This window comes from Microcebus murinus, chromosome 10, assembly GCF_040939455.1.
Source record: "Microcebus murinus isolate Inina chromosome 10, M.murinus_Inina_mat1.0, whole genome shotgun sequence".
NCBI classification, from domain to species: Eukaryota; Metazoa; Chordata; class Mammalia; order Primates; family Cheirogaleidae; genus Microcebus; species Microcebus murinus.
Genome location: NC_134113.1, coordinates 15,619,151 through 15,642,788, shown reverse-complemented (window position 1 = coordinate 15,642,788; position 23,638 = coordinate 15,619,151). Strand labels below are relative to the sequence as shown.

Here is a 23,638-nt window from a genome sequence, read left to right as displayed (position 1 = left end):
CTGCCCAGAGCTCCTTGTGCACCTTCAGGGTGGGGACACTTTCCCTTTCAGCAGTTTACAGAAGAAATGAGGCCCTTCCCAAATGGAAGAGGATAGAAGATCAGATTGTCACTGTCTGGGGTTGGGATGGTGATGGAGGTGATGGTGCATTTTCCTTTCTTTTGAAAAAATAAAATTGAGGCCTTGTTATCAATATTTCAAACTAATATGAAACAAAATAAATTTAGTGCTTCTCTTTAAGATGTTCTTGATGTCATAGGTAGGAAATTGTGTTTGGCACCTTTTCAAAGAAGAAGTAGCTTGAAGTTTTAGACCAGGGCACAGCTCCTAGACCAGACTCATTAGATGTTACCAATAACTGACATTTTGTACCCATTTCTGACCTGATTTGTATTCAACAGTGACATGCGATTATGTACTTTCATAATATGAATTAGGTAACATGGTTCTAAAAAGGGAGGCTGCACATTTTTAGCTCTGAATGCAATCAGAGGTGCTGGAAGCAGCACTAGGTGCGACTGTCCTGCTAGAAGACCTCAGCTACAGATGGAGAAAGGTAAATTAAGCAGGAGAATGCAAAGGGCATAAATGTTTCAGAGAACAAGAGTCTATGTTGTAAAACTAGGTTCCACTTTTTTTTTAAAGTACTTTGCACTGTGGGGGAAGGTATAAAGTGGTAAAGCAATCGATAGGCAACTTTGCAATCCCATCAGCATTTTAAGTGTGTGCACGCAGCAATCCTGCTTCTTGAAACCAAGATGGAGAAACACTCCCACAGGTGTGCAAGGGGCACGTATAAGGATGTTCTTTGGGGTGCTACTTGTGATGGCAAAATGAAGTAGAGATAAGTAGAGACAGGGAGTAGATGGAAAGAGAAGATTGAGTGGGTAGCTTAAGGTGGTGAATGGTGCCAGAATCACCTCGGCTGCTATTCAGGGCCGCCAGAGCTCTGGGCTGCCAACTGTAGCCTAGGCCCCAACAGAAGTGTTGGCAACAGCATGGGGCTTATGACACTAGGCTTTAGACACTGCCTGAGTTTTGTCCAAAAAAGAAGGACTTGAATAGCTAAAACCTGAGCAGAGAGATTCTAGAACCTGGCTAAGCCCAGATCTTTCTGGAACACCAACTTGGTAGGTTGCAGGTCAAGCATAGGATGGGGATTAGATTGCTTCCCATTCTCATCCAATTCAGTCATTTCAAAGGCAAAATAAATCTCTGACTCAGTCCATCACTCTGCGTCAGCCAAACCTACAGGTTTCGCAGTCCCCAAGTGGTGTGCCAGGCCTGTCAGGCGATGTCACTGGGGAGCTCATTTAATCCTCACGAAAACCCCGCAGAGCAGGCAGGACTGTTACTTGCATTTAAAGAGGAGGAAACCAAGGCAGGCGACTAAATACAACAGGGTCACAGTGTCCCTCTACTCCTTCTACTCCTCAAGTAGATTCTCAACAAAGAGGAGAGTGGGCCAGCTGAGGTCCTAGGAGAAATAGGAGGGTCCACCCAAACTCGTTTCTGATTGGCTTGTCCACCCAGCAGCAAATCACGGCTGAACCGTTGTTGTTTAATAAATAGATTGGGGCTTTTATTTGTTTTACTGTGTTTTGGCCTTGTATAGAATCTGTCTCAGGCCTAACCAGAGTCCACATGAGCCAAAGCCCATTGCTTTCTATTTATCATCTGGTGGTGTTACCTCCTTAGCTCCCATCTCCGTTCTGGTAGACTGTTGGCTTCTTAATGGCCAGGGCAAGAGTTGTGTCGTCTTGTTCATGGCCGTATTCTACAGTGCCGGGCACACAGTAGGTGCTCAGTAAATATATTCTGGCTGACTGAGTAAATGAATGTCGGTCTCTAGCACACAGTGATGTTTTTAGAGGCATCACACCTGAGTTCATAATCCAAGCCTGGCCTGGACACACCACTTCCCTCCCTGGCCCTCCATTTCTTCCTCCATGTCATGGGAGATGTTACTTATCTTGGGGGGGGGGTAGCGGTAGCAAATATGAACATTGTTGGCACAGAGTAGGCACATGCAAATATAAATCAAATATGTTAACAGTGACCAGGCTTTGCCTTTAACCACCCAGATCTTAAGATTTAAAAAACCCAAGAGTCCCTGAGTCAGTGCAAAAGTCTGCTTTCCTTCCTTCCCGCCTTGTCTCTGTTCCCCTCCTACCTCCTGCAGTGCTTACGAACTGCTCAGGGCACAGTGCCAGGAACTATGTTAACATCAATAGGAATTTGGTTCGGTCCCTGCCTTCAAAGGACTTTCGGTCTAAGATATAAAATGTTACCTAAATATTCTACAGTAGAATATTTAGTACTAATAGTTACGCTTTATTGAGGGGTCCCCAGCGTGCCAGCTAGAGGGCTTGGGGTTGTGCTTGGATTCTTGTCCGGTCCTCACAGCAACCTTGGAAGATGGGTACAGTTTCTTTCACTTCACAGATGAAGGAAGTGAGAGAGTTCAAGTAACATGTCCCAGACTATACAGCCTGGAAGTGGTAGAGGGAGGCAGGATTCAAACTTGACGATGCCTGACTCTAACACCAGTGCCGTCTCCCCATGAAGGCTTTTGGAGCCATAAAAAGGCATGAGGAGCTAAGACCATCCTGGGGGGTAGTGAGAGCTTTCCAAGCAGAGGGTGTGTCTCTACAGACGTAACTCCTGACTGCTTAGCAAGGGTTTCTCCCCACCTAGTTGACAGTCTCAGACCTCTGTGACAACCTCAGTGATAGGTTCTTATATTCAGCAAAAATTTTTTTTAAAACTCTGTTGTCTTTTCTTTTGGTGAAATAGAAGAAAAAAGTTTCTGTTCTAGAAATGTGTGCAAGAACTTGAGAAGTAGATGCTTTGAACCGACAGCCTATGTGTACCTATAAGAAATCATAGGTTTAAAATGAGAATGGGGGGAATTATGCTAGGAGCGAAAACACTGGCTCTTCATTGTACAGGGCTGATACAAAGCTTCCTCCGGGTGCCCTAGGAGGCCACACGCCGAAGCCTAGTGAGGAGGTCTTCTTAAAAACGTATAGCTCAGATAATGACTCATGGTAGCTGGCAGACTGAGTTCATTATCTCTCCATAATAGGATAGGCTCGATTCAAATATAATCAAGTTGTTAAATAGAACATAAGAGAATGGAAGAAGTGGAGAATTTTTCTGTGATCATTAAAAAAAATCCAGGTATAATGGAGCATTGTTCGCCATGTCAGACTAATGATATCCTCTAAAAGAGAGGAGGAAAAAGGAAAATTTCATCAGATATGAAGAGAAATAATTAACTGCCTTTCTCCCAGCCGTGCCTTGGTCAGGGAAGTGGACATTCCAATTAGCAACTTTTGTACACAGACAGACCCTCCGGATTTTGTGAGGAGGTTTGGGCACAGGTGTCACGATGCTATTCCGGTAGAAACTCATCAAGCTTCAAAGGGACCCTTCCACGCCAATTACATCTGTGTGTTCATAGAGCTTATTAAAATGCTTCATAGTCATAAGCCACCTAGTTACTTGGAGGCTCAGAAGCTCCAGTAAGTGGAACAAAACGTGCGTGGAAATGTAGTTATTTGGAAGGCTCTGGCCTTTGACAGGGAACTGTTTAATTAGCCCAGCCTGTGTGAACTGTGACTTACACCCACCTGATTTGAATAGTTTGTTGCTGCTATGGGTTCATTTAATGCGATCGATGTATTTTAACCATGATCGTGCATTTTAATCGTGACCTCTTGGCCAGATTTGGTGAGCAAGCAAGCTACGAGAACAGCAACTAGAAATGGAGGTATAGGGGACCTACGTAAAGTAACTAACCTGTGAAAGAGCCAGGGATTCACCTGGGAGCCTGTGCTCTTTAACATCACACTTGAAACCATTATTTCCCACCGTTACTTGCCTCTCCTTCTGCATCTCTAACTGTGGGCAACGGAGCCCCCATCCATCCACCTGGCCCAGCGAGGGACCTGAGAGCTTGCCTTGGTTGCCCCTACCCTCCTCACATCTAGCCCCACACCCTCTGTGTTATTCTGCCCCATTGTTTCCAGCCTGAACTCTTATAGTAGCTCCTAAATGATCTAATTTGTTCATTTATTCACTCAACAAATACTAATAATAGTTAATCAGCCACTATGTGCCAGGCTTTGCTAGTCTACGTTGGCCACCCCCCATACAGCCACAGAGCAACCGTTTCAAATAATTAATCGATCATGCCACTCCCATGCTTTAAAAAACTTAATTGGTTTTAAAAGATTTCTATCATTTTAAAGGATCACATGCAAAATGAATTCTGAATGGTCTGAAATCCACATTTGTTGAATGTGTTCATGGATCTTTCTGGCCAAAATAAATTCTAGGAAACCATTAGCAAAAATAAATGAAAAGGGATACTACCCTCCTTCCCACAGCTTGTCATACACAAAGTTCCAACTGCCCAAATTGTTCATGTGAATGTACTAGACTGGAAAATGTTCCACAAGACAGTGGTCTAGTGTTGAAGTCAAACCTCTTTAGGGAAATTGCCGGCCAGAGCAGTGGCTCACACCTGTAATCCCACCAGGTTGAGAGGCTGAGGTGGGATGCTCACTCGAGACCAGGGGCTTGAGACCTGGGCAATGTAGTGAGATCCCATCTCTATAAAAAAGAAAAGAAAATTGCTTGATGGAGCACTCAAGAGTCTAAGATGAAACCTATGAAACTTGGGTGGGTTTTTGTTTTTTTTTAAAAGCCATTCTTGGGCACGGTGGCTCACGCCTGTAATCCTAGCACTCTGGGAGGCCAAGGTGGGTGGATTGCTCAAGGTCAGGAGTTCGAAACCAGCCTGAGCAAGAGCAAGACCCCGTCTCTACTATAAATAAAAAGAAATTAATTGGCCAACTAATAGATATAGAAAAAAATTAGCCGGGCATGGTGGTGCATGTCTGTAGTCCCAGCTACTTGGGAGGCTGAGCCCAGGAGTTTGAGGTCTCTGTGAGCTAGGCTGATGCCACGGCACTCACTCTAGCCTGTGCAACAAAGTGACACTCTGTCTCAAAAAAAAAAAAAAAGCCATTCTTTATTTATTTTATCAGTCTATTCCTGGCAAATAGAACATATTAAGCTTTAAATTAATGTTAGTTATTAGTGTTATTGATGACATTATCGTTATTCCTATCGCATCCCAGAAACACTCACATCTTCTTGCCTGAGTCTATTTTTTTTCAGTCCTCCCTGAGTACCACCCCACTGCCTCCTGAAAATATTAGCTCCTCAAATCCAGGGGTTGCCTAACTCTTGTGCTAAGCCATACTCATTTGAAGATTTATGCCATTTAAAGATTCTCTGTGCCCCCCATGGTTCTTGCCTCTTAGATACCCCTTCACGAGCCCCCTCTTCCACTCAGACCTGCATCTCCGTCCTCCAAAGCTCATGGCATGTTCACTTCTCATCCTTGTTGTTCTTCTTGCCTGGAACCCCCTCCAGCTACCATGCAGATACCACAGAGGTTTGCAGGGAGACAGACGCTCCTATTACTGGCTGCATGACCGTGGGCAAATGCGTCACACCCTCTGGGCCTCAGATTCCTATTCTGAAACATAGATATAACATCTACCTCATTCGGTTATTGTGAAGATCAAATGAGATAATGAATACTCAGTGCCTGGCACCTAGTAAGAGCTCAACAAGTGCTAGCTGTTGTTGTTTGCTGTTTCAAAACTTTAATCCCAATCCCTGCATGAAACCTTAATTATCTACTCTCATCTGAACACTAATCTCTCTGTTTTTCCACCTTCTACTGCACCTGTGGTCACTTATTCTTATTTCTTGTGCATAATTCTCCTCAAATAGACTGCAAAGTTAACTGGGACATAGATCCTGTCTTATGCCAACACAAGTGCCTGCAGGAGCCAGACGAGGAACTGAAAATGGACCGGGTATAAGAAAAATTGGGAGAAGTGAGGACTCCGGCCAACTCCAGGGCACATGTAACTCTGGCCAATTGTTGTCATGCGGGAATATGGGTCCAGTGTTGCCAGATCTCAGCTTTTTCAGAAGAAGCCAGAAATCCAGATTCTTATGTGAAATGTCCTGAATTTTAAAAGTTGGGCCAACACTGTTCAGGGCAAACAAAGCATGCCTGTGGGACCCCAGTTTGTGAAAGCTGTCTTATTCAGATGGCCTTCACAAATTTGTGTGTAAGCTGGTTATTTGGACCTCTGAACTCACTTTTATAGAGAAACAATACCGTGAATGGCAGTTAGGGGTCCAGGCTAACCTCGCAAGCTGATTTTCATTCATACTGGACCTGAAGCTTAGGACAGTCCTAAGAAACTTAGTCTCTATGTGAAATCATTTTCCCACAGGGAAACACATTCCATTTTATGATGTTGAAGACACATACCCTAGAATGTAAGCCCTTTCAGGACAGGGCCTTTTTTTTTTTGCTCACCATGGTTTCCCTAATGTCTAGAACACTGCCTGGCACTCAGTGTTTGTTGAATTAAAGATAATCCCCATCTTTATCCATCTGTCTACCCTTAATCTGTTTGCAGTATGCAAACAAGAACCACCTTGCTCACCATGATAGCGCCAGCCTGGCAGTTGATAGGACCAATCAGTATTTGTTGAATGAATGAATGACTGAAATACTCTATCCATCAAACACTTATTGAGCACCTACTGTATGCCAAGTATCTGTGTCTGGTGACTCAGACACCATCCCAGCCTCAACGAATCTGGTCACCTACAAAGGATTATATCTACCATTTCCTGGAACATTTCTAAAAATCGTCAGGAGTTACACAGTGTTCTCCGTCCCAGAAGAGGGGGAGTGCATGAGACGATCTGGGACCATCAGCACAGGGTCGCGCCATTTTATCTGAGTGTCCCGAGGGTTGTATTCCTCCGTGGGGTTTGAATGCGAAAGGATTGAGCTGATTTCCTTCCAATCACATATTGGAGTGAGTTGAATGAGCGCTGCCCTTTCAAGTGGGCACCTCGGGAGGCCGTGTCCTCATTCCACTTCAGTTACGACCGCGCTGGGCCACTTCTCTGGCAAGTGCTCTCAGAGAGTTTGAAGCCACTTGAGGACATTTATTTCATTGCTTTAGAATTATGCCTTATTTTCAACCAAAAAAAAAAATGTTTGGGAAAAAAATGGTTATTCCAGACACTTTATCCCCCAAACTTGGTCCCACATGACTTTGGGTTGTTTCCTAAAACCCAGTTTACAATCAAAGGAGAAATATTTTCTGTTGGTGAGTTTACTGAGCAGTATGTGCCCCAGGCTATGGAGACAAGGCCCAGAGATAAGGTCCCAAATTGTCACATGCTGCAGCAGTTGTTGGAAGAGGTGTTTAGCCTTCCAACGTGTCCATGACAACAGAGGCAGGATTCGTTTGAATGCCTACATCCTCGTGTTTGGTTTAAATAATAATAATTTTTAAAAACCCTGTATCTATTTTTCTTTTACATCCCAAAGATCTAGCACAGAGTCAGGACTTGTGGGAGGAAGAATGGGTGCCAATGAGGTCTAATGTCTACACACATGGCGGCCACCCTTCTGATAGCCTCCCACATTGCCTCATCTGATCATTGCGACCACCTTAGGAGGTGGTTGCAAATTACCTCCAAAAGGAACCTGGGGCCTGAGCTTAAGTAACTTGCCTAAGGTCACCAAGCCAGCAAGTGACAAGGCTGGGATGATTTGAACCCAGCTGGAGAGTAGGAACTCTATCCTATAGAACCCCCAGCCTATGCGCACTAAAAAGGTAATGAGTATAGAATCATAAATCCTAGTACAGCAGGGGAAGCGGCGATCCGAAAGTAATCATGAGGCCAGCTCTCTACTGTGGTCACGTAGCCTCCCTTCAGTCAGTGGGTGGGGGCGTGCAGCTGTGCAGCCTGTCCTTGGGCGTTTGTCTTTCTAGACACTGCTCTTGTCAGCGGAGAAGCCCCAAGATGTTGGCACCAGCATCCTTTGGCTTTTACTTACCATAAATGGTTCCACAAGTGGGTGTATGGTTGCTTCCACAAGTGGGAAGCATGGCTGAGGGGAAGACCTATAAGACCCCATATAGTTTTTGGAGTTTGCAGGGAGCTGATCCAGCCAGAATGCGGCCAGGCCAATGACCACAGAGCAGAGGGATGGGGAGTTGGGGGGCTGGAAAAGTGGTCTGGGTCATACCCAAAGGGGCCAGGATTCTGATCCCGCCAACCTACTAATTCCATGGCTGTGGGCAGCATGCCTTGTCTTTCTGAGCCCCCGTTTCCCCATCTGTAGGAAGAGAGTTATTTCTAAGTCTGCCTGTGTCTGAAGGAGGACTGGGAAGAACAGATCCTTCTTGCTTGGGGCAGGTAACCCGTTTTTTGCTCATTAGGCGTTTATTTCCCTAGGCTGGAGGAGAACTACGAGATTGCAGAAGGGGTCTGCATCCCTCGCAGTGCCCTCTACATGCATTACCTGGACTTCTGCGAGAAGAACGACACCCAGCCCGTCAATGCTGCCAGCTTTGGGAAGGTGAGTCATGCCCCCCACCCCAATTTTAAGTAATTTGTGCATAGTTTTTAAGCATTTTAAAGCATCTTAGTTGTTGTTACCAAAGTAAGTACTTTGGTAACTTTGCTATAAATACCATGATGTAAAATGTCAAACAATTATAACAAAATAATACCAAAACAAAGTAATACCAAAGTGTTTGGTAATACTTTTCTGTAAAAATTTCAAACAATTCAAAAATGTCATAAAATAAGTAGAGAATGTCTCACTTGAATTTCCTGAGTGCTCAATTTGTACAAAGTAACTTCTTTTCTCTGAGGACAAATATTGATCTCACAAGTGTGTTATATGTACGTCAATCAGCCTGGGACAGCAACCTTCTTGGCTTAGTAATGTGAACGCTTTGGAGAACCTGGGAAATGGCCTTGTATCATTAGGTTGGAGGTTTAGGAGTCCTCTGATGGGAGAGGTACTATCACCACAGGCCTAACTATTCTCTCTCCACCTTATAATAAAAATATATTCTGCTGGCCATGGTGTCTCATGCCTGTAATGCCACCACTTTGGGAGGCTGAGGCAGGAGGATTGCTTGAGCTCAGGAGTTCAAGATCAGCCTGGGCAACACAGCAAGACTCCATCTCTAAAAAAATTAAAAAAATAAAATTTAGTCAGGCTTGGTGGCTTGTGCCTGTAGTCCTAGCTACTCAGGAGGCTGAGGCAGGAGGATTGCTTGAACCCAGGAGTTTGAGGCTGCACTATATATATTCAATCCACACTTAGGGCTATATATACAAAAAATTATTAGAATCCATCATTCCTATTTAACAAGCCAAGAAAAACTGTTGGAGCATTCTTTAAGACTGATCATGAATTTATTTGACAGCTGAAAATCTAGATTTTATACAAAAAATTAACCAATTTCATGTGAGCCAATACATCTAAACTCTTCCTCCTGTGATTAGCTTCTTTTTTTCTATTAATATCTATAATTTTTACTGCATCTGCTAAGAAAAAAATAGGCAGGCTTATTTGGCACCACTATTCTTTACTAGATTTTGAGTGCAGGCCCCACCAAGGGCTGAAATGGCAGAAAGAGGTCAGTGTGTAAGTTTCAGGAATTCCCTTTTCAGATTCCTAACAGATAAATCATCAGCAGGAAACAAAACAAAACAAAAAAACAAGGAGCAGTGTGGGGCCTGAGCTAACCATCTTGGAGAGCCCAGAAACTGAGGGGCTGAGAATTGGCTTCATTCAATAAATCGGAAGATGCTCTGTGGTGACTTAGGGAGAGAAAAATGTTTTTGTGATGCATTAACACAATGTTTCCAAAGTGAAAAGAATTTTTTAAAAGTCAGTGGAGAGCTAGGCACAGTGGCATGCACCTGTGGTCCCAGCTACGCAGGAGGCTGAGGCAGGAGGATCGCTTTGAGACCAGGTGTTTGAGGCTGCGGCACACTATGATTGTGCCTGTGAATGGCCACTGCACTCCAGCCTGGGCAACATAGCAAGACCCCCATCTCCAAAAAATAAATAAATAAATAATTAAAAAGTCAATGAAAAAATTACCGTTGCTACTTACTCACTCATTTCTTTGGTCCCTGAGTATTGGCTGAGCCTGGCTGTGTGGCAGGCACTGTGTTAGATGGTGGCAGTGGGGACCCAGAAGGGAACTCCCCATGGGCTCTGCTATGGAGGGGCTTACAGTGTCCCTTCCTTCACCCAGCAAGTGGGAGAAGGAAGAGCACCCGTGAATGCATGTGCTGCAAGAGTTTTGCCAGGTGTCTGTGGTCCTGGAACATTCAGTCACATCTACACAGTCCCTCACAGTGGCCACAGTGGGGAGCCCAGAGATGGCCTCTTAGATACAGATGGAGGGACAGGTTGGGTGAACCAAGAAACCAGGAATCCTCACTCTCCTGGACTTATCACTTCCATAACTAATCCCAGCCCTTCTCCACTCGGCTGTCTCTCTCTCCTCCTCCTCTTCCACCAACCTCCTTCCCCTCATTCTTCTCTTCCTCCCCTTCTTGGGACAACCCCACCAAATTTCCTCTTTTCTGAGATCTTTGGTTTCTGTTGACATCTGTGCCTACATAGATAGATGTCTCACTTACCCCATATGGCTTTTCAAATTATTTTTCCAAACAATAAGTTTCCTCCCTAAGAATTACAGTGCCAGTTGCTTCCAAAATAGTCATTTTAAAAAGCATCCAAACTCCATCTTATCTTCAGTCTGAAAGCAAGGAAACACTCCAATGGTATTAAAAGCATAAATGCAAATGCTCTTTGCAGCTGCCTTGCTATCAATTTCAAATGCAGTGGGAATTGCTGCTGTCCTTCCAGCCACAGAGGACAGAAGGTGGCCGCTGAGGGTTTCCACATGAAGTTGCTGAATTGAAACCTCAAGACACATTTGCCTTTCCTGAGGACTCCAGCAGGCTGCAGCTGCCATCTCATTGAGAGAAAGGGACTAGTTGTTCTGTGGAACCTTGGGGTGCAATTGTGGACAGTCTTCCTTTAAGCAGATCCATCCAGACTTATGATTCATCTATGAACTTTTAACTCAGAGCAGGCAAGTTTCAATATTTCAGTTTAGCTTTTAGGGAAAAAATAAATTGGTAGTAGTCCCTCACCCAGCTTGCAAGTGGGCGGAGGTGAAACAGACAGTGCTGAAGCTGTCCCCCAGGGTGGCCTGGCTGGGATACTGTTCTTGATAAAATGGACAGCAGTAATTGCTTTGCTGCAAGAAAGATCTGAAATGCAAACCCTCTTTCCAAGCCTGTGGCCAAGCTCTGCAAGCATTGGCTCCCGGTAACGTTGTATTGACTTTGGGCCCCGGAATTAATTTAAGAAGTGTCGAGAATGCTGAAGTTTCTGGCTGAATTGGTCTTGTGCTTGCTTTCGCTGTTGGCTAAGGCTAATGAAAGGTCACCAGACTTGGAGTCAAATTTTTTCTGAGCTCCCATTTCCCTACATTTAGACAGGAATAATCCCTCATCAAATTAGTGATAAAATGAGACTGCTTATTGAGAGCCTTTTTTGAAACTATATAGTGCTCTACCAATGAAAGGAATCAATCACCATTATCTAAAATTGTGCCCCATTCTAAACCACCTCCTCTATTTCTTTACCATGCTTTATTTTTCTTTATAGCATCTGTCACGACTTGAACTATCTTATACACACACATGTGCATGCACACACACACACAGAGCTACGTTTCTGTCCTGCTACTCTAGGCTTGGCAGGTTGAGAAACAGCATGTGTTGTGTGTGTGTGTGTACATAAAATAATTTGTTGCTTTTGTTTTGTCTATCTCCTCTAGAATAGAAGCTCCATGAGGACTTTTTTCTTCACTATTTTAACCCAACACCAGAACAGTGCCTGGCAGAGAATAAGCCCTCAGATGTTTGTTAAAGGTTGAATGATTTATATTGATTCTACTTGTGAGAGACCATGGCAGTCATTTTTACATGTGTGGACTTGTTTAACCATCAGGATAACCATACGAAATGAGTATTGTATCCATTTTCCAGTAGCCCATTTACTGAGCAGGGATGAACTCGTTGGAGTACAAATGGAAACTGGCTTTATTTTTACTTACTTTGAAGAGCCGCCTTCAAAGTTCTCTGTCCAGCCTTCCTGCCCTGCCCTCTGAAGACATCAGAGGGAAATCCCACAGCATTCAACCATACTCAGCCATCACACCAGTCTTGGTTGGATAATTACAACTCATTCTCAGCTGTTAAAAAGTTCAGTTCAGTCCAATTTAAAACCTCAATCTCACATCTAAGTCAGAGCATCGCTCTCGTTGTGGCTCAGAATTTGCTGTGGGAAAGAAGTGGGGTCACTCCTCTCTCCTTTTCTGGCTCTTCAGGGTTGATGAAGGGAGGAGAAGGGGGTGGTCAGAGGAAAGGCAACAAGAGTCCAGCTGGTGCTCGTTGAGGGCTCCTCCTGGCTGGCAGCACCCTCTGCTATGACTGTCACCTGTATGCTGGGGGCAGGGGCCCGTCCCATCATGGATGTGGGGGGAGCCCCTGTGGATCTCTGTCCACACTGGCTGATGGGATGTGCTCTGTAGCTGACCTCCTACCACCCTCACCCGCGGGCTGCTGTGGTCCGTCAGGTGACTGAGGAGTCACCCTACAGCTCTGTTCTTGCGTCGGGGGATTTTGGCCAGCTCACTACACACCTAGTGTTACGCTCTGATTCTTGGACACACCCAGAGGAGCCTCAACAAGTGTAATTCGTGGATGGAACAGGCTGAACTCAATGAATATAAGCAGAACACAGCTTTGCTTTGTTGTAAGTTTGGCCTGACCCTTGATAGCTTCATGGAAGATTTAATATTTTGGTTATTGATTATAGGACAAGTATCTTCTCAATAATTTAGATTCTCTTTTAGACTTCAAAAGTCCAGTCTAGTCTTCCAATTTATTTATTTTTATTTATTTATTTATGTATTTATTTATTTATTTATTTATTTATTTAAGACAGAGTCTCACTTTGTTGCCCAGGCTAGAGTGAGTGCTGTGGCGTCAGCCTCGCTCACAGCAACCTCAAACTCCTGGGCTCAAGCAATCCTGCTGCCTCAGCCTCCCGAGTAGCTGGGACTACAGGCATGAGCCACCATGCCCGGCTGATTTTTTCTATATATATATATTAGTTGGTCAATTAATTTCTTTCTATTTATAGTAAAGACGGGGTCTCGCTCTTGCTCAGGCTGGTTAGTCCTCCAATTTAAAACTGCAATCTCACATCCACTTCAAAATTCCTTCCTCGCCCAGTTTGCGTTTGCCTGTGTCACTTGGGGTTCTGCAGAGGAATGGGGGGTGTGGTCTGAATTTCTGTTCTCCCCTGAACTTTCCCTCCTGCTACTGGTCCCTCAAGGCTCATCACATTGAGAAAAAATTCTTTCAAGATATAACTCCAGTTCTCCAGCAGAAGTAGTGAAATAAATTTTTTAGAGAACATCAGAACTATAAATTGAAGCACAGGATAATAGAGATTGGAATTGGCATACATGTGACGTTGTCCAAGCTTATTAATAGGCGATTCTTTTTAATAGGTGGTAGGAGGGTCTAGCTCAAATTTATAGTGCGGTGTTCAGAGTTCTCATAAAATCAGATAGCAAACATTTGCATGGGGCTTGCCGTGTACCTGTCACTGTTCTAAGCACTTTGCATATATCAACCTCAGCTAATCCTCCAAACAATTCTATGAGGTAGGTACTGTTATTATCCCCATTTCACAGATGATAAACTGAGTCCCAGAGAAATTAGGTGATATGCAGAAGTCCACACAGGAAGTAAGTGGTGGATTCAGGATGAGAACCTGGGAAGTATGGGTCCAGAGTCCCTACACTCAACCACCTAACTTACACAGCACGCGTTATTTCAGGGCTAGGACAGGTATATGTGGAGGCGGGTTTTGTGCAAACACTTGTCCTTTTGACTTGACGTAGTCACTACCCGTCACCTGGTGACATCCTGATGATGGAATTTGGGAGAAAAGTTTTGGCCTTTCTGTATCTCAGGGGTCTAGTGTGCTGGTCATTGCAGTTGAGAAATGTCCCCTCAAATCTTCCTAACTGGGGTACTCTGGGTACTGCGAATTCCCTTACAGTGTTTCCCATGTTGCGTCCTCTCTCGGCACTTGGGTTCACCCATTTATTTGATATTCATTTGTCTCGTGTCTGTCGTGGGCCCAGCCCTGTGCTGGGAGACGGGAGTGAAGAAGTCTGCCCTCGAGGGGCGGGCCCTGCAGAAGAGACTCGCTGTGAGACCACGGGCAGGCCCCTTTCTCCCCTTGAACCTCACTGCCTCCGTCTGTCAAGTAGGGAAGTTAGTCTGCAAGCATGTGAGGATCCTTCTCATGTTAGCCCGAAATACTTCTCGACTAGAAATCATAAAATAATGATAGCTAACACTGACCCTGTGCCAGTCCCCGGGCAAGCCGTTTGCATGGATTATCTCATTTAATCTTTGCACACCCTATGGTTTTGGTTTTTTGTTTAAGACCTTTTTAAAAGAGCAGTTTTAGGTTCACAGTGAAGAATAAGGCACAGAGATGTCCCATATACCCTTGGCCCCCACACATGCAGAGCCTCCCCCATTATCAACATCCGCCTCCAGAGCAGTATGTTTGTTACAAATGATAAGCTTACAGTGACACCTCATTATCAAAGTCCATAGTTTACATTAGGGTTCACTCTTGGTGTTGTACATTCTGTGGGTTTGGACAAATGTACCATGACATGTATCCAACATTATAGTATCATGCAGAGTATTTTCCCTGCCCTAAAAATCCTCTGTTCTCTACCTGTTCATCCCTCCTTGTTCCCCAACCTCCAGTAACCACGATATTTTCATTGTCTCCATAGTTTTGCCTTTTCCAGAGTGTTGCATAGTTGGAATCATACAGTATGCAGACTTTTCAGATTGGCTTCTTTGACTTGGTAATATGCATTTAAGTTTCCTCCATGTCTTATATGGCTTGATAGCTCATTTCTTTTTAGTGCTGAATTATATTCCATTGTCTGCATGTACCACACTATATTTATCCCTTCACCTTCAGAAGGATATCTTAGTTGCTTCCAAATTTTGGCAATTATGAATAAAGCTGCTATAAACCTCACTGTGCAGGTTTCTGTGTGGACATAGGTTTTCAACTTCTTTGGGTCAATAGCAAGGAGTGCAATTGCTGGGATTGTATGGTAAAAGTATGTTTAGTTTTGTAAGAAACTGCCAAACTGTCTTCCAAAGTGGCTGTACCATTTTGCATTCCCACAGCAATAAATGAGAGTTTCTGTTGTTCTACATCCTCACCAGCATTGGTGTTGTCAATGTTCCAGGTTTTGGCCATTCTAATAGGTATGTAGTGGTGTGTCATTGTTGTTTTAATTTCTGTTTACATGACGACATATGATGTGGAGCATCTTTTCGTATGCTTACTTGCCACCTGTATATCTTCTTTGGTGAGGTGTCTGTTAAGGTCTCTGGCCCATTTTTTAACTGGGTTGTTTGTTTTCTTACTGTTGAGGTTTTCTTTGTGCATTTGGGGTAATAGTCCTTTATCAGATGTGTCTGTTGCAAATATTTTCTCCCAGTCTGTGGATTGTCTTCTCATTCTCTTGACACTGTCTTTCATTAATTTTAATGAAGTCCAGCTTATCAGTTATTTCTTTCATGGATTATGCCTTTGGTGTTATATCTAAAAAGTCAATCACCATACCCAAGTTCGTCTAGGTTTTCTCCTATGTTATCTTCTAGGAATTTTATAAATTTTTGTTTTATATTTAGGTCAATGACCCATTTTGAGTTAATTTTTGTGATGGGTGTAAGATCTGTGTCTAGATTCTTTTTTTTCTTTTTTGTATATGGATGTCCAGTTGTTCCAGCACCATTTGTTGAAAAGATTATCTTTGCTCCATTGTATTGCCTTTGCTCCCTTGTCAAAGATCAGTTCACTATATTCTGTTAAGGATTTTTGCATCTATGTTTATGAGAGATATTGGTATGTAGTTTTATTTTCTTTCAATGTCTTTGTCTGGCTTTGGTATTAGGGTAATACTGACCTCATAAAAAGAGTTAGAAAGTATTCCCTCTGCTTCTATGCTCTGAAAGAGATTGTAGAGAGTTGGTATAAATTCCTCCTTAAATGTTGGGTAGGATTCAATAGTAAACCCATCTGGACCTAGTGCTTTCTGTTTTGTAAAGTTATTAATTATTGATTTAATTTCTTTAATAGATATAGCCCTAAGATGATTGTCTTATTTCTTTTTGTGTGAATTTTGGCAAATCATGTGCTTCAAGACATTAGTCCATTTCATTTAGGTTATAAATTTTGTGGGCATAGAGTTTTTTTATAGTATTCCTTTATTATCCTTTTAATGTCCATAGGATCTGTGGTGATGTTCCCTCTTTCATTTCTGATATTAGTTATTTGTGTCTTCTCTCTCTTTTTCTCTTAATTAGTCTGGTTAGAGGCTTATTGATTGTATTGATCTTTTCAAAGAACCAGCTTTTGGTTTCATTGATTTCCTATCTGATTTCCTATTTTCAATTTTATTTCATTCCTATGCTGATTTCCTATTTTCAATTTCATTGATTTCTATACTAATTCTTATTATTTCTTTCCTTCTACTTACTTTGGTTTTAATTTGCTCTGATTTTCCTAGTTTCCTAAGGTGGAGACTTAAATTATTGATTTTAGATGTATTTCATTTCCAATATATACATTCAATGCTATAAATTTTCACTGCTTTTGCTGCATTCCACAATTTTGATGTGTTTTCATTTCATTTGGTTCAAAATTTTTTAAATTTGAGAGTTCCTCTTTGCCCCATTTATTATTTAAAAGAGTGTTGCCTTATTTCTACATTTTGGGGGGATTTTCAAGTTCTCTTCTGTTTTTAATTTCTAGCTTAATTCTATTGTGGCCTGAGAGCAGACATTATATGATTTCTATTCTTTGAAATTTGTTGTGTATTAGGACCCAGAATGTAGTCTACATTGGGGAAAATTCCATGTGAGTTTGAGGAGAATACATATTCTGCTGTTGTTGGATGAAGTAGTCTACAAATGTCAATTATATCCAATTGATCCATGGTGTTCTTACAGATTTTCTGCTTGCTGGGATTTGTCCATTTCTGATAGAGGGTGTTGAAATCGTCAACTGTGATAGTGAATTCATTAACTTTTCCTTGCTGTTCTACTAGTTTTTGGCTCATGTAGTTTGATGCTCTGTTGTGAAGCATATACACATTAAAGATTCTCATGTCTTCTTGGAGAATTGACTCCTTTATCATTATATAATGCTGTTTTTTTATCCCTCATAACTTTCCTTGCTTTAAAATCTGCTCTGTCTGAAATTAATATGGCTACTACTGCTATTTTTATTAGTGTCAGCATGGCATATTTTTCTCTACCATTTACTTCTAATTTATAGTCTTTATATTTAAAGTGGGTTTCTTATAGACAACATACAGTTTCGTCTTATTTTTTAATCTACTCAGGCAATCTTTGTCTTTTAATTAGTACATTTAGACCACTGACATTCAAAGTGATTATTGATAAAAATGGATTGATATCTACCATATTTGTTACTGTTTTCTATTTGAGGCCCTTGTTCTTTCTTTCCTGTTTATCTTCCACTGTTCTTCTACCTTTTGTGGTTTTAATTGAGCATTTATATAATTTCCTTTTTTCTTCTTTCATAGCATATCAGTTATATTTTTTAAAAAACTTTTTTAATGCTTGCCCCAGAGTTTACAATATGCATTTACAACTAATCCAAGTCCACTTTCAAATAACATTACATATACCACTTCACAAGTAGTGTGAGTACCTTATAATAACAAAATAACCCTAATTCTCCCCCCTCTCTTGTATCATTGCTGCCACTCATTTTGCTTGTATCTAAGCCTACATAAGCATATGTGTGTATGTGTTTTATATGTATATGTAAAAGCATACATAATCAAATGTTATTATTTTGAATAAATTTTCATGTGTTAGATAAATTAAAAACAAGAAAAACAAGTTTATACTTTACTTATTCCTCCTTTGATGCTCTTCCTTTCGTTATCCAGATCTTAGATTTTTTTACCAACATTAATTTCCTTCTCTCTAAAGAATTTCTTTTACCATTTCTTGTAAGGCAGGTGTACTGGAAACGAATTCCATCAATTTTTGTTTGTCTGAGAAAGGGTTTATTTCTCCTTCATTTTTTGAAGGACAGCTTCTCAGAAATCTAAGTTGGTGGGATTTTTTTGTCTTGATACTTTTTCATTCTACTCTCTTCTTGCTTGCCTAGTTTCCAAGGAGAAGTAAGACATAATTCGTATCTTTGTTCTTCAATAGGTAAGGTGTTTTTTCCTTCTGGCTTTTTTTTTTTTTCAGGATTTTTTTTATCTTTGGTTTTCTGTAGTTTGAAAATGATATGCTTAGGTGTAGATTTTCTTTGTTTGCTTTTTTACATTTATCCTGCTTGGTGTTCTCTGAGCTTCCTGAATCTGTGATTTGGGGTCTGACATTAATTTGGGGAAATTCTCAGTCATTATTGTTTCAAATATTTATTCTGTTCCTTTCTCTTTTTTCTCCTTCTGGTATTTCTATTATGTGTATTTACATCTTTTGCTGTTGCCTCACAGTCTTTGGATATTCTGTTCTGTTTGTTCAGTCTTTGTTCTTTTTGTGCTTTTCAGTTTTCTAAGTTTCTATTGATACACCCTCAAGCTCAGAGATTCTTTCTTCAGCTGTGTCCAGTCACCTAATAAACCTGTCAAAGGCATTCTTTATTGCAGTGATGAAATGCTCTCTAGCTTTTGAGTTCTTTCTTAATATTTACATACCTCTGCTTATGTTGCCCATCTGTCCTTGCATGCTATCTACTTTATCCATTAGAGCCCTTAACAAATTAATCAGTTGTTTTTAATTTCTGGTCTGATAATTCCAACATCTCTGCCATGTCTGGTTCTGATGCTGTCACCCAGGCTAGAGTTCAGTGGCATCACCATAGCTCACAGCAACCTCAAACTCCTGGGCTCGAAAGATCCTCCTGCCTCAGCCTCCTGAGCAGCTGGGACTACAGGTGTGTGCCACCCCACCGAGCTATTTTACTATTTTTTGTAGAGACAGCGTCTTGCTCTTGCTCAGGCTGGTCTCAATCAATCCTCCTATCTTGGCCTCCCAATGTGCTAGGATTACACGCACGAGCCACCATGCCCAGTCTTCAAATTATATTTTTTGCCTTTTAGCATGCCTCATAATTTTTTTTTACTGGCTAGACATGATGTACCAAGGTTAGGTCTGATTAGGTCTCAGTCTTTTAGTGAGTCTCTGCCTCTGTAAACTTTACTAGTGTCTTTCAGTTTTTTTCTCCCCCCTCAGGTGGGACAGGATGTCGAGAGTTGGCTATTTCCCTTCTTGGAAGGCCAGAGGGGGCTGGAGATGACTATTTCTCTTCTCCCAGGTCAGTTAGGCTCTGATTATACCCCACAGGTGAGGCTCTGGGTAACTAGTTTCTCCTGAGGGCAGGCCTTGTTAGGAAGAACAGAATGCTCTGGCATATATCAAAATGGTCCTTTTCCCCTCCCTGCCAGAAGCATGAGGGGGGTTTTCTTATGACGTTTACTGTGGGAACCTGGTCAAGCACCTGGAGGTAAACCTCTCAATATTGTGTGGCGCCCCCTCTGGCTGGATCCTCCTGGAGTTATTTTCAACTCTCAGACTCGCCGGCACTGAGCCTCCAGCAACACCCCTCACTGCTTCCTGCAGCAGCTTCCACGCAGGAGTCGCTCTCTGCTCCAGGAGGCCCTGACTCGCTGTGCTCACCTGTCTCTCCAATCCTGGGGCAGAAATTTGTTCTGTGTCTTCCCCTGACTTAGGGATCGAAGAAGAGTTGTTGATTTTTCAGTTTGTTCAGCTTTTTACTTGTTAGGATAGAGTGGAGACTTCCAAGCTCTTTACGTACGGACCCAGGAAATGGAGGTACTGTTTTTATTCCCATTTAAAGATGAGATGCCTGTGTTGCCAATATGAGATTTCTGGTCATTTCAAAGGACCTAAACAGGGAGCCTTTTCTATAACGTAAGTCCCGGGTAGAAATCAGAAGGCGTACCTGTTAGGAATTGTGTTAGGGCTGTGAGTAAAAGATGCCTCTCCTCATCCCTAAACAGTGGCTTAACTAAGTTAGGGGTCTTTCTGTTTTTTTTACATAAACTAAGTCCAGGAGAAGCTAACCCATCTCCGGTGGGACACCCCACAAGAGCCTCAGAAACCTGGATTCTTTCTATCTTTATGCTCTGCCCTAAAGATGGCTTCCAACTTCTACAACACCTCATGGTCCAGAATGGCTGTTGTACCCCAAAACTATATTCCTGGCAAGAATTAGAAAAAAAGGGAGTAAAGAAAGAAAGGTCAAAACTCCTAACTGATTACCAAGCAATGGGCTTGCTTAAAAAAAAAAAAAAAAAACAACCTCCCAGCTGAGTCAGTTCTTTTTAGACTCTTTCTTAGAGCCCAGATCAATGATCTTCCTCGTATCTCATTGGCTGCCCTTGGCTCAGGAAGACACAAAAATGTGGTCCGTTGTCATCTGGAATAAAAAACTAGAGTTTGAGCCTGGTATGGTAGCACAGGCCTATAGTCCCGGCTGCTCAGGAGGCTGAGGCGAGAGGACTGCATGAGCCCTGGAGTTCAAGTCCAGCCTGGGCAATATAGTGAGACTCTGTCTCTAAATCAAGTTTTTTAAAATTTAAATAAATAAAGATTAGGATTTGGTTGGAAAGAAGTAGACAACTAGCTGTTTTATCCACCTAAGGGCATTTCAGACATCCTTGCATCCTTTCATATGCTATAACTGTGAAGTGGAGCTTGGGATCCTGAGAGAGTGCAGCGTGTACTCTCAAATCGTGGGTTCAGGGAAAGTAGCATAGGTGGTGCAATGTGATCACTTAAGACTGGGAGTGACATGATTTGGGGTCAGCAATTTTCTGAACTTTTCAGGAAAAGGCAGATTTGTGGATAGGCACTAGGGCTGTTATGACATAGTGTAATTTGAATATATAGAGAAGCTATTTAGCCTCAAAAATATATTTCCCCTGAAGCTTGATGCCTCAAATTCCTCAGTTCGGTTTGTCTGTAAAAATGCAACTAGAACATGATAGGATAACTTATTAATACTTATTAGTTACTAACGACTCAGTATGTCTGAGCTTAATCTATTAAGGAGACTTAGAGATGTGCTGGTACACTGCCCTCACTTTCCAGTTAAGGAAATCAAGACTCAGAGGGACTCAGTGGTCTTCCCAAGTCACACTTCAGTGGCAGGACTGCCTGCCCCTCGCCAAACGGGACTGGGTGGTGGTGGGGGTGGGGAGAGGCACCAGGAAGAGGTAGGGAGACTGCAGAAAGGGAAGCTGAGCAATAGACGTACTTGTATGAATTCAATTTATTTACGTCCTGTCTTTTTCCAATGAACACTTGAGGTAATTGGCAGTTTGGGCTGTGAGTGGCTCTTCCTTGGATATTTGGCTCCTCCGTCCTTGCTGGCCATCCTTGGGCAATAGGAAAAAACCAAGTGTGTTTTGGGGACGTGTGCTTCAGCAGCTGCCTGTCTCTGCAAGGGAGACAGGGATGAAACACCTCCGCCCCCCATTTTACACAGTAGCCCTCTTCCTCGAATCCCTCCAATCTGCCCACTCCCGTGATCACTTCATGTTGGTGGGAGCCCTGACCAGGGGTTGCTTGTACACACCTGAAGTGACACAGCAGAAGATGGGGACATTCTGGAGGCATCTTTAGAATCTTTTAGTGATGGTCTTTTTCTAATTTTCAAAGGAAAAAAAATTATAAGTCATAGGTAGACTTTCTTTCTCCTTTAAATTCTTGCATGTGTTTTTCTTAATCTTTAGACTCTGCTGTGGAGTGTCCATTTCAGAATATCGGATTTCACAGCAGATTGTGTATTTTGTTATTTTAGGGTGTGTTTTTTTATTTGTTTGTTTTAGTGTAGTACAGTATACAGTTCATAGTATACAGTTCACAGTATACAGTATATAGTTCAACTCTAAAGTTGAACTGTTTGGGTTTGAATCTAGCTGTTTCACTTACCAGCTGCATGAGCATGAGCTCAGGCAACTTCTTAATAGCTTTGGGCCTCAGTTTCCTCATCTGTAAAATAGGATGATGATAGTAGCCACCTGGAGCTTTGCCAAGATAATGACTGTGAAAGGCACTTAGCACAGTGGCTGGTAAATACAAATACTCAACGCTTGTTAGCTGTAATTATGAGTTCAGTTTACTACAGCAACATTTCATGACTTTAATACATCAGGTGATGATATTTTAATATCATCACTAACATATCAATGTTCCAACCCTTCTAGGTGCTTTTCCTTCTGAACAATTTTGAGAACAATTATTCTAAAAATTGCCTGCGTTGCACACACACTGCCATTACCACCCTCACCCTCTCTTATTATAATCTTCAGAATTATTCCATTTTTGACTTAACCTGTATCTTATGTAACTCACCTCATTCTAGCTAAATCAGTGTGTGATGACTGTCTTCCCTCATGTACATGTGACACATTATCCAGTCAGCCCGAGGACAATACTGGACTCACGTATGGATTTTTGATTTTCTTGTAATCACCATCCATGCTACCCCTCAAAGTGCAACACATTCGCTGTTACCTTTCTAGCCCGGGGGCTTTTCACAGAATCCTTCATCAATCCACACTCGTGACTTTAAATTCCACTTCTGCCTCATTGCACTCAATATGAATTTCTTGTAGAAGTTGCAGTTTCTCTTGGGGAATTTCCTGTGGAATCTGCAGCATCTCTAACCCCCTAGCACCCCAGAAGTGCTATCAAAAAAACTGTCCATGTGCACAGATGGAAGTAAAACTCAACGGAAATGGAGCAGGTGGGAGGGGAGAGGAGGATGGGTGAAATCATACGTAACAGGTACAACATATACTATCTGGGTGATGGGTATGCTCATAACTTGGCCTCAAGCCGTACAAAAGCAATCCATGTAACCAAAACATTCGTACCCCTCTAAATTCTGAAATTTAAAAATAAAATGTTGATGGATAGTGTTATACCAATATAGTAAAATTATCCGGGCAAATGCTCATTTTTAGATGGAAGCATTGGGGTAGGATTTTAAAAATCTTCATTCATATAACCGGGCTTAATTATTTTTTCTTCTCTGAAAAAGAGGCTAGTTTTATTGTCAAAAAAGAAAGCAAGTGTCCTGCTTTCAGACTTAAATTTGTGACAGGTCCCTTTAACCAACTTATTTCCCTAATCATTTGTCTCTCTTGTTTAAATAATTGTTTCTTATGTGTGTTTTTTAAAAGAAGCCACAAGATTTCCATAACACATGGTTATAAAAAAGGAACTTGTCATTGTATTAAATTTCTAATTTCATCCTACTTAAAAAGCCCTTCTGTTTCCACGTCCAAATGACCGCTGAAATTAGACCCACAGCTCTCATTTTTAAACTGTTTCAGTATACTTGACTCTTTAAATGCACATGAGTTTATCTCCTTCAAGGTGTGGAAGGATATCTACTTATTCCACTGCATTGGAATTTCTTTTAGATTACTTCTTGTTGGTGGCAAATCTTAGCCTACTGAGGGTGGATTGAAGTTTTGGAAAC

General features: G+C 42.1%; 1 protein-coding gene across 2 annotated transcripts in view; it reads left to right on the top strand.

Annotated features, from left to right (window-relative positions):
- Positions 1-23,638, top strand: part of RFX4 (regulatory factor X4) — a 132,592-nt gene that overhangs the window by 31,490 nt on the left and 77,464 nt on the right. For both annotated transcript variants that reach the window (XM_012772771.2, XM_076007065.1), the window contains one exon: positions 8,362-8,485. In XM_012772771.2, coding sequence (XP_012628225.1) covers positions 8,362-8,485 — 124 coding nt within the window. The remainder of the gene's footprint in view (positions 1-8,361; positions 8,486-23,638) is intronic.